This window comes from Chroicocephalus ridibundus, chromosome 6 (assembly GCF_963924245.1).
Source record: "Chroicocephalus ridibundus chromosome 6, bChrRid1.1, whole genome shotgun sequence".
NCBI classification, from domain to species: Eukaryota; Metazoa; Chordata; class Aves; order Charadriiformes; family Laridae; genus Chroicocephalus; species Chroicocephalus ridibundus.
The window spans coordinates 42,847,119-42,857,724 of NC_086289.1; the positions used below are offsets into that span (position 1 = coordinate 42,847,119).

Sequence of the window (10,606 nt, forward strand, 5' to 3'; positions counted from 1 at the left end):
ATGCCTAAAATGCAATTATATGAGCTTTTGCAAGTATGCTTAATTTCAAAAACTCAACTATATGAGGTCAGACCTCCTAAATAAAAACACTCTGTATTAATTTGCTGTACTGAGCTACCTACGTTTGCATACAATTGGGATAGTGATATGTGTCTTTAAAATATCCACAATTATTGACTGGTTGAAGTCCTTCTGCATTGTAGTATGCCGCAGGCTAGCGTGGAATAGCACAGAGTTTATATGGATGTGGCTGCAGTATTGCACCCAAAGTGTACTCCAAATTGATTTCCTTTACTCCCTCAGGGAGCTGAAATGTGAATGCCCGAAGGAGGTTTGTAAAGATGATGAACAGTTCAACTCGTGCCATCTGTTCTCCCAAACATACACGATGCCCTGCAGAAGAAAGGGGAAAAGAGTTAGTTGTGTAAAGTTAAGTTCTGAAAAAGAACGGAAACAAATTTTTACTGAGTTCCATAAAGTTATTTCCTATTTCCTTCTGTAGGAACAGAACAAGCCTTTGGAGGTGGGAGGAAGGATTTATTTAACTGAGAAACTGCGCATCTCTTACTAATGTCAGCTGTTGGGTTTGGTTTTCTGGGTTTTGTGGTTGGTGGTTTTCTTGGTGCGTTTTGTGATGGTGTGTTGGGTTTTTTCCTTTTTCCCCCTGGAGCGTTTATGAAATATTCCCTTTCCATTTTTGCATCTTGTTCTGTAAGAACAATGAATGGCTTCTCAGTTAAGCCAGAGTTTTAAAAAGCTTCATGTACTTCAGAGTCTTATCTTTGGTTGTTGAGGAGGTAAACTGGAGTATTCTGAATGCAATTCTGAAGCTAAGTAGAAGGATGTACTCAGTCTTTCTTCAGCAGAACTGAAGAAGGCTATATTGGGTCCTTGTAACCCACTATCCCTAATACCATCCAGGAACAGATAGGTAAGCTAAGGGAATGAAATGTAGGCATGTGCAGCGGTGTATGCATATTGTTTTCACAGTATATTTCAGGATATCTATACAGTCCAGATTTAAAAAAAAAAAAAAAGTTACTAACTGATATATATTCAGGGTATATAAATACTCAGATTATATAAACAGAAAGCAACCAAAGCACGTTAAAAAAGAAAACTTCCTATGCCTGGGTTGAAATGGTAGCCTAAATTAGTTGTCTTGATTCATGTAAACTAGTGGACATTTGGTGAGTAAAGAAGGTAAGATGCTAAGTACCTGTTTTGCAAATATGATCTCAGGATTTACAGGCAATTTAGGCAAATAGTTTTATAATCTGGATTTACTATGTTTAATCTGACTGCTTTGTATTTACTAACATATTACTCGCTTTTTGTCTTCAACACACGTACAATAGTATGATCTGTTATAGTAGCATAAAAACCTCAGCTGTTTCCCAGTGTTTTTATATTTTAATTTTCAGTAAATAATGTCAGTGTCCTGTTTTTGTGCTGCTTTTCTTCATAGTCTGCTTATTGGAGAAACTGGTAGTCTAGAGAAGTTCTCTGAGTTGTGTTATACTGCTTCTCACACTTTTTTCTTTCTCTTTGTCTCTCCAATATCTTCGAATTGTTGCTTTTTGCACTGTAAATTAGGTAAATTGTACATCATAATATGCCTTTGAAAACTTAGAAATTTCTTTTGTGGTTACCTAATAATATTCTACTGAAAAGATTGGATTTTGTTAGTTTCTGGAGATACAAGCGAAACCTGGTGCTAGACTATTACTGTAGGATTTGGGAGACTGAGGATTGGTTTCCTGCTTTATCACCAATTTTTCTCTGTATATTTTGACAAATCATATTTCTTTTGTCTTTGCGTTTCCTGTTTGTAAGGTGAGAATAAGTAGATTTTCTGATTTGAGGGTGATTTAATAGATTAGGGACTAAGGAGCTCAGATATCCTTGTAGTAGGAACCATACATACACCAAGGAGATAGTGTTATGTCTCTTAGCCTTACTCATCCTCTGTTTGAATGTATGACAAATATAAAATGCAAGGCAATATTTGTGGCTCTTACAGTAGAAATCTGACTTTAAATCTTTGTCAAATATGTTTTTATAAATGTATTTTTTTTTTAATTCTAGAATTTAGAAATAGTGTTTTTAATCTTGCTGCAAGCCACAGTGAATAGGAATGTTCAAATCTCAGGGTGTTACCTGCTGAGAAAGGTAAGAATGCCTCTTTGTTCACAAAGTTGCCATCCAAATCAAGGAAATGATCTGGGTTGAACCTCCAAGGGGTCGCCCAGTGGTCAGAATCATACACAACGGAGTGCAGATTTGGCAATACAAGTGTGCCCTGTAAGAAGAAGCAGAGATAATATTTTTTCTGTGTATGATTGGTTCTTTTTTGAATTTTCCTTCTCTCTGATAGATAATATGCCATCCTGTCTTTGGATTCACCTCAGTCTTTTCCTGTGCACATCCAGGCCTAATAAGCTCTTGTATTTTCTGTTTGTCATAACATATTACATTTGCCTTTGTCGAAGTTACCTTCTATCAGGGCCACTGAGGTGTCTTCATGTTTAAGCTAGAGTGGAGCTTGGACTGTTTTACATGCTTGCCAGACTAATCATAACACCTTCCTTCTTGTTTTTTGTACAGTTCACTGGGTCTTTCAATTCAATCACATCAATTTTATGCTTAATACACTTGGGACGTCTATATCATGCCAATGCGACTGTCAGATCTCTCAATGTACTGAGCTGCCATCATCTGAAGTGTGTGGTTTTTGTGTGCGCATGTGTGTTTTGTCAGGGATAACTTGGAGGTTGCTCCAGGCTCTTCCCGTGTGTGTGTGTGTGAGAGTTAGCTGTCCTGACATTCATTAAACCTCACTTTGTCATTCTTTAAAGCACATGTTCTGCTTTGATGCCCAGACATCATCCATGTTTGGGCTCTAGTTTTCCTTACTCTTGCTACTTGTGCTGTTAGCCTTTTCCCAAGCTTTTGCATCTGCTAATGTAGACTTAGCCAAGGTTCAGAGCACTCAGCTCAGTTTCATGTCTGTGACGTGCTACTGTGTGCTCTCTATGCAAAGTTAGGAATTGTAGAAACTGTTGTCATATAAATACTAAATATGAACAGCTCAAAGCTTTAAGTAACGTGGAGGTATACTCTGTACCTTTTTGATATGAAAACCCATCAAAGTTGTATTCCTCACACATTGTCGAGGGACCCCAACAGAAGTAACGTTGCTGTATCGCAAAGCCTCGTGAATCACAGCATTTGTGTATGGCAGTTTTTTACGGTCTTCATAGCTGATGAGATGGGAGGGTTCCAGAACAGCCTCTATCTCTCTTTGAACCTTTTCTGCAGAGAAATAAAAATATTTTTACTTCCTCCTCCCCCCCACCCCCCCTCCCCCGCTTTTCCAGCAGATTTCTCTAGAAGTATGGCCCAGGACTGGGGGAAAAAGAAATTACTTTTCTATGAAATGTGTTGGCGTATGGTTTGCCTGCTATGTTTGTTTCAGTTGATCAAGAAAGTGCATGTCCCCAAAGCACAAGATGATCTCTCATTTAAGATGCATCCCACTTAGTGATGAGGATAGTACAGGTCTATTTTTTTTTTTTTGAAAAATTACTAAAATTTGAAGTTACAGGTGTAATTTCTGTTGTATTTATAAACATATCAGACCAGGTATGTTCTTAAAGCTTTTCCTCTTTGAAGGTTAGGAGGAGATGAGGTTGCATATGAAATGTCTTTAGATTATTATTCTTTCTCTGCCATTCTCTTTTAGTGAGATAAAACAGTGGCAATTACTAATTTCTGCTAGTGTTGCTTCTTAGTGAGCTGGTGAGGAAAGCACACACTTCTTTCATTTACTAAACTTTCATTTTCTACATCTCAATTGTTGATGTACCAATATTCATATTTATTGTTAAGGGTTATTTTGATGTATTGCCAGTGATTGAGCTAATATTTACACTTTAATCGTGTTCATTATGATGTAATGTTGAATGCAGTTCTTTCTGATAATGCTTTTGCTCACCTTGTATTTCTGGGTATTGTACCATATACAGCAGTGCCCAGAGAAGGGTGGTACTTGTTGTCTCTGTCCCTCCCAGCAAAAGATCAACCACAGTCTGAACCATATTGTCTTTATTAAACGTAGAAGTAGGGTCATCTTTGGTCTGTAGGGTATATTCATGAGAAGACTATGAAGTGGATAATTTTGGACATTTCATCTGTCATGTAGAAATTGTCATTGTTTGATTAAAAACAGTAAGCAGCCCACCAAAACAAAAATCTTCAATGCTAAACAAACTGCATATAAAAATTCTGTAGCAGTCACTCGAACAGCAAGTATCTGTAGTAGGCATTGAGGCCAAGGAGGGGATAATGTGATAAATAGATATACTTACTTTTGTTATTTGAGCTAGGTAGAAGTCAATGAGATCCTGTGGTTCACCTGCATTCTGTCTCTCATGAGTCTGGACCTCCTTTGTAACTAAATTGTGCATGAAGTCATTGTATGCAAACACTTTGTGATGAGGTCCTGGGAAACGGTGCATAAGCCATGGGAAAGCATCATACATCTGTGATTTTAAACAAAAAGGAAGAAACATGAGCTCTTCTAAACTGAGAACTCAATCCTGATTTTCTGATAACTCTGTGAAGTCACTGCATCACATGGGCTCCTAATTAGTATGAAAGGCAATAGACAAAAGTCAGAATATGAGAAACTCTAAGATGTAAGAAAATATTTATTTATTTATTAGTTGTATGGGTTTTTAAAAATTGTTTTATTTTTACCAGGAGATAGATTAAATACTGGGAACTGGTTTCCCAGAGAGTCTGTGTGAAATCTCCGTCCTTGGAGACTTCAAGACTTGATCAGGCAAGTCCCTAAACAACCTGATCAGGCTTGATCAGGCAAGTCTCTAAACAACCTGATCAAATTAGACCTACTTTGGGCACGGAGTTGGATTAGCTGATGTGCAGAGGTCCCTTCCAGTGTAAATTAGTCTACATTTCTAAGAGGGATTATGAGATCTTTACATTGCCCTCTAAGTGAATTGGCATGGAGGTAAACTTGTTTGAGATGTGTTAATGAGCTGTTAGTAATATGCAGTGGTATAAATTGTTATGATCACATTGTCAACAGTCAATAGCCACACTTTCTATCCTTCATAGATAGGTTGAAGACTGAAAAGGTATAGAAGCTGACTTGACCTCTCGGTTTTAGGTTTTCCTCCAGGAGAAACTGGTATGTGTATTTGTTGAGGGGGAAATAATTATTTTCATTTCTTTGTATTGTGTATGTTTTGTGAATGGACTTCAGTCTCTAGGCCTACTGGCAGAGCCTTTGTTTTATTTATGGCCTGTGATAAGAAGTATATTGGGCAGTGCAGAAATCTCCATCCCTATCAGCTGACCAAAATGTCAACATCGTGTAATAGTGGATATCAGGTTATAGAGACCAGGAGAATGATTATATTTTACTTTTTGGACGCATACCTAATAATGCAACAGGGGCTTCTGAAAATGGGTGAACTGGAGTAATTGAGGATTGAATCTGGCTCACAAGCAAATTTTCTCAATCTTGATTTTTACTCTGATTCTTTTTTTGAGGCATTTCTCTATAAAAGTGTTGGAGAACCTGTTACTGTTATAAAATGCCAGTGTGCCAAAATTGGCACAACGTAAGCAATAGCTTTCAAGAACTTAAAAATACGCTTCTTGATGTGATGCAGTTGTCATCTGTATCTTACAGGAAGTTCAGAATGACTCAGGTATTGGTGGTAATATGAATTACATGAGAAGCAAGATATCTACCCAAAAGAATAGGACTTTGAAGGCTCAGTTCTTATAATTGTACTTCTGTATTTGTAAGACTAAACGAAAATTAAATTTTAAAAGTTGCTTTCAATTTAAGATTTAAGAATCTTACATACACAGTACTCTGCAAGTGATTACTACTTTGAAATACATTATATATTTTGGAAGTCTGAAAACCAGTGATGATCTAGAATTTAAATTTTAGGACGCGTGATTTACTGACACAAAGAAGGACTATAAGGCAGTAGTGACATACACAAGGTATGTGTTAATTTATTACTGCACAAGGGCTAGCAGAACAATGGTATGGAAATGTTTGGGTATAATAGTCACTGACTTTTAATTTGTTTTGACTTGTGAAGTGCAAACGCACTTTAAGGAATAAGAACAAGAAAATGAAATTCTTACCCTGCCCCAGATAGTAGCTTGAAAGTAGATCACAAAATAAACAGCTTTGATAAGCTTGCCGAAAGATTCATCGTTGCTGGAGAAGCGATGACCAAAAACAACAGCGCAAATTATATTTGCAATAGCATGGACCATGAAAGTGTGGGGGTCGAAAGGTTTGCCTGCGAATATAGGAGGTAGCATGAATATTTCTGAATAGACTACAGTAAGAAAAATGATGAAGACTTTCCGTTTTTTAAATAGTAAAAATAATAGTACATCCAGACTACTTGGTTTTCACATGTGTAAACTCTAGTTTAATACAAATTAACTGTATGGATTGTAAGTGCAGGGACTCCTTATTTTAAATCTGCTTTTTACTCTTGTAAAATACAGTGATTATTGGTTTTGAGAAGACAAACGTTAGGTCTCTCTTCCCCTTTTTGACTTGTGGTCTGCGTTGTGTGAAAACACGAGCAATTAATTAGAACGCATGCCTTCAAACCTGGAGGCAGATATTTAAGTTTGGCCATTAAAAAAAACTAAACAAACACCCACACACACAAAAAACAGGAAAAAAAAATAAAATTAAAGTTTTAATTTTATCATGTTGAAATGATTTGTCACTTCTGGTTTTCTGTTCATTTCTTGCATTTTAAAGATCTGTGAAAGTGTTGCTCTCAGAAGAGAGATGGGCTGTTTTGCTGTGTCTAGTGCAAGGAGAGATGGAGGGAGACCTTAGGCAACTTCTCGGTGTTTTCACATCAGTATGGAACACAACGTGGGTGAGGGATTTGGCTGTTCACAATATTTGTATTTAATTGCTTTATTTTGGCATCTTGCTAAAATTCTATTGGTTTCTATTTCATCCAAACCTTAAAAAGAAGTTTTGTTGGACAACTGAATGATACATTCCTTGTGTTGGGGTTCTTTCTCTGCCAAATCCTAAAGGCCTGCTGTCCTGGAATGACTCGCAGCAGGTCACAAATTGTGTATTTTATGGAGAAGAACATAGGGTTTTCCTATACTCTTTGAATGTGAGAATTGTTACCAGCTGTCCCCAAGACTGCGTTGATGATAAACACTTTTTTACTATCCTTATTTCAAAAAACAATTTTATATTGCCCATTGTGCAGACAAAACATTTTTTGCAAAGAATGCAATTAAGTAGCCAGTAAAAGTCCCACTAATATGAAAAATATCTATATTACTTGTAAAAATGTATTGTGAAACTTCTACTTCCCTAATCTACTATATTTCAGAAAAAGCTCTTAGTGTTATTCTTCTAGTGAATTTACCTTTTGTGCTTGCAAAGATGTCCACAAGATGACAGGCCTCTGTTTGAATTTGATGCTCCAAATTGTTCTTACCAAGTGCCAGGCTTCTTATAATTGTCATACTAAAGCGTCTCTGTTGCTTCCAGGTGTGCCCACTCGTCAGAAAAATACCTGAAGAACACAGAAACATTTATTTTGTTGCTGGAAAGGGAAATCTTTTTACTGCAGGAGACAAAATTTGATTTAGATTAAGTTATCTTTCACCAACAAAGACGATACCATGATTTCAGATACTGAGTTTTGGTCTCTAACTTAGGTTTTTATGACTCCCAGCTATACAGCTCCTTATAAATATGACCCTGGAAACTGAATGCTGGTGGATTTTGGTAAGGACAGAATAGCTTTGCCTGTAGATGTTTTCCACATGAACAGTCTTCTGTTTCAGAAGTGATACAACTGAAGGGCAACTCTTCCAGGCAAATAATCCTTTGAATCTATTAGGAAGAAAAAAAAGTCAGTAGTGTGCTTTATAAGAGGAAAAATTTTTGTTTTTTCATTTTCTTAATATGCTAACTCTGCATGGAACCTTTTGGCTATGTAAGCCCAATTATGTACTTTTACAGCAGTGTGTATATATACGAAAGCGTCTTTCTTCTTTACACCTTGTTCATATTTCAGTATTGTGTCGCATCTTGTACCTTTCTCGCCCATCATATCCCTGTAGAATGGGGTGAGGGGTCTTCCGGAAACTTCCTCTGAATGGGTGACGATGCCATCTTTTACTGCTTTGTATCCATTTAGTACAACCATAGGTGTCTGTCCCAGCCACAATGTGTAGATATTTCCATAGATGTTGGTTAACTGAGGAGTTAATAATGGCAAATTAATAAATATAAACCAGGGAATGTATATGCTTAAATACTCATTTTAAGAGTTTGCTGTAGTTGTAAGTAAATCTGTTTGCGATCATCAAATTGAATTACAGGTTTCAGAAAAATTTAATTGTAATGGGCTTTGGGAATAGAATATAATTGTACTTTCTGTGACACTTTCAGAAGTGGTCTTCTGAGAGATGTCCTTGGTATCTATACCATAAAGAGAAACAGAGGGTCTTCTCTGTCAAGTCAGACTCAAAGACCTGTTTCTGAGTTATGCAAACTGATTTGCATACAGGCAAAATCCCCGACCTTTTCTGTTTATTTTATTAATGAATCAAATGATCATATTTTCTTGCCTCTAACTTCTGAAGAAAGGAAAGAAATGTTTTTGCATTCTTTCCTGTAGCTTCCATGTGATTTTTTTCTTATTTTTCTCTACTGTCTTTCCTCAGATCATGCTTGTATTTTTCCCTAAAGTTGTTTGAAGCAAGTTCCTTACTTTTAAAAATAGTTTTAATTGGTTTGTAAAAGAATCATTCTGTGAACATAACAGCAATCAAATTTTCCTTTTTTGTTTTAGTAACAACCTGTTTCCTGCAGACAATAATTTTTTTTTGCTGTACAAATAAGAAAAAAAGAGTCCATTTAGAGTTTGGTCTTCTAATGGAGATTGGACCACTCATGGCCTGGAGATGGTCCAGTGACACTGGTGTCAGACAAAGGAAGTTTTACTAGAGGTGGTTTATAGGGCTGGATATCGACACAGAAATAGAGAATGAAACTGTCAGTGGAGTATCATGCTATTGACAGTGCTTGTGATAATGTTACGCATGGATGTTACTGCATCTAAAAGAGAAAGAAAATAATGAGTAAAGCAATTAAGGTGTTTATTACTCAGAAATATTTTAATAATGCCTGGTCCTTGGATTCTTTGAAATTGTCTGATAATCAAGCTTTATGTTTAAAAAAAAAGAATTCCGAGTTTAGACTGTTCCTATGCAATGTACAATTTAATTTAAAATAGATTCAGAGTGATTTTCAACCATAGAGATAAATAAATACCTTAGTGAGAGTTTCTCGACGAAGTTTGAAGTCCAGCAGCCACAAATTTCCAATGACGGGGAGGGGAACTGGTCCTGGAGGAAGCTGGGTGCACATCCATTGCAGCTTTAGGAAATGCAAAATTAGGAGACATACTACTAGAGCTATAAAAAACTCAGGAATCCCCAACATCTTATCAAAATTTTAACTTGTCACTGTTTTGGGTTTGGTTTTGGTTTGTTGGTTTTTTTTTTTTTTGCATCTGACTTCTGAAAATTTGGAATTGTGTAGATGAGTTTGCTTCTAGTGAAGTCAGACTCTTTCTAAAGAATATATGTCTGCTTTAGCCATCTCTCTCTGACAATCTACAGTTTTCCCATGCTGAAGTTCTTAGAAAACTGAAATATGTGATCCCTTGCAGTTAGCCAAGCCACGCCTACTCCCTTATGATCTGCAATTGTGATCTGTTTCTTTTTTCACTTAGAATTTTGTTTCGTTCTTAGTATTGATACTGGATCTAAATGCTAATTACTGAGCAGTTATCCAAGGATATCAAATGTCTTGCATAATGGTAACTTGTCATGCAGTTTCCTGTAGTTAAACACTAAAATAACAAGGATGCAATACTACAACTATTATGTGGTTTCTTTTATAGAAGAAGAAACATCTACACAATACCTGTCTGTTAGAATATGGTCTCTGAGATGAAAAAGAATTGAATTAATGCAGCATAAAGCTAAATTAATGTCTTTAAAAAAAAATAAAAAATATATAATTTAAGTATTAGGAGAATATCTACTTTCTCTTTTTATCATATACTAGGTTACGTTATGATATTATGCAGAACACAGTTAAGAGATTATTGTTCTGTCCAGTGGATTGTGTGGTGTTTCTAAATTTTATTTATTTATTCTATTATACTTTTTATGATAAGGATTAAAATTTCCTGGTGCAAATTTTAGAGGTGAAAAAATGCACAGGTTCTATTTTATCTGTGAAAAAGACAAATAAACAGAAGAAAGAGGCAAAACTCTTCATCTTTATTGATTTGTGGAGATCATAAGCTTTCCAGGAGAGGTTTGTACCAATGTGTAGCAAAGTTTAATTTAAGGGGCTTACTTTTATTATGGGTTGTTTACTGGCTTTGATGTAATATATGGACTACAGTAGGCTGCGTTGAAAGGTTTGGGAAAGCAAATGAAATGGCATAATTCTGGTGTTTTGGGACAAGATGAT

The 10,606-nt window shown here is 36.1% G+C and overlaps 1 protein-coding gene across 1 annotated transcript; it reads right to left on the minus strand.

The window, feature by feature from the left end:
* Nucleotides 1–214: 214 nt before the first annotated feature.
* Nucleotides 215–9,562, minus strand: LOC134517223 (cytochrome P450 2J2-like). Its single transcript, XM_063338501.1, has 9 exons — nucleotides 9,392–9,562; nucleotides 8,150–8,312; nucleotides 7,473–7,622; nucleotides 6,196–6,356; nucleotides 4,371–4,544; nucleotides 3,998–4,139; nucleotides 3,128–3,315; nucleotides 2,161–2,302; nucleotides 215–393 (listed from the first exon to the last, which is right to left on the minus strand). The coding sequence occupies exons 1-9, from the start codon at nucleotides 9,560–9,562 to the stop codon at nucleotides 215–217; spliced, it is 1,470 nt and encodes a 489-aa protein (XP_063194571.1).
* Between the last annotated feature and the right edge of the window lie 1,044 nt (nucleotides 9,563–10,606).

Excerpts from the sequence above, each read along its gene's own strand:
- LOC134517223 (XM_063338501.1), bottom strand. The coding sequence starts at position 9,562 with ATGTTGGGGATTCCTGAGTTTTTTATAGCTCTAGTAGTATGTCTCCTA. Across the intron at positions 7,623-8,149 it reads GGATATGATGGGCGAGAAAG|GTATTTTTCTGACGAGTGGG; the intron begins GTACAAGATGCG and ends TGTGTTCTTCAG. Across the intron at positions 6,357-7,472 it reads CATCTTTGCAAGCACAAAAG|GCAAACCTTTCGACCCCCAC; the intron begins GTAAATTCACTA and ends CTATATTCGCAG.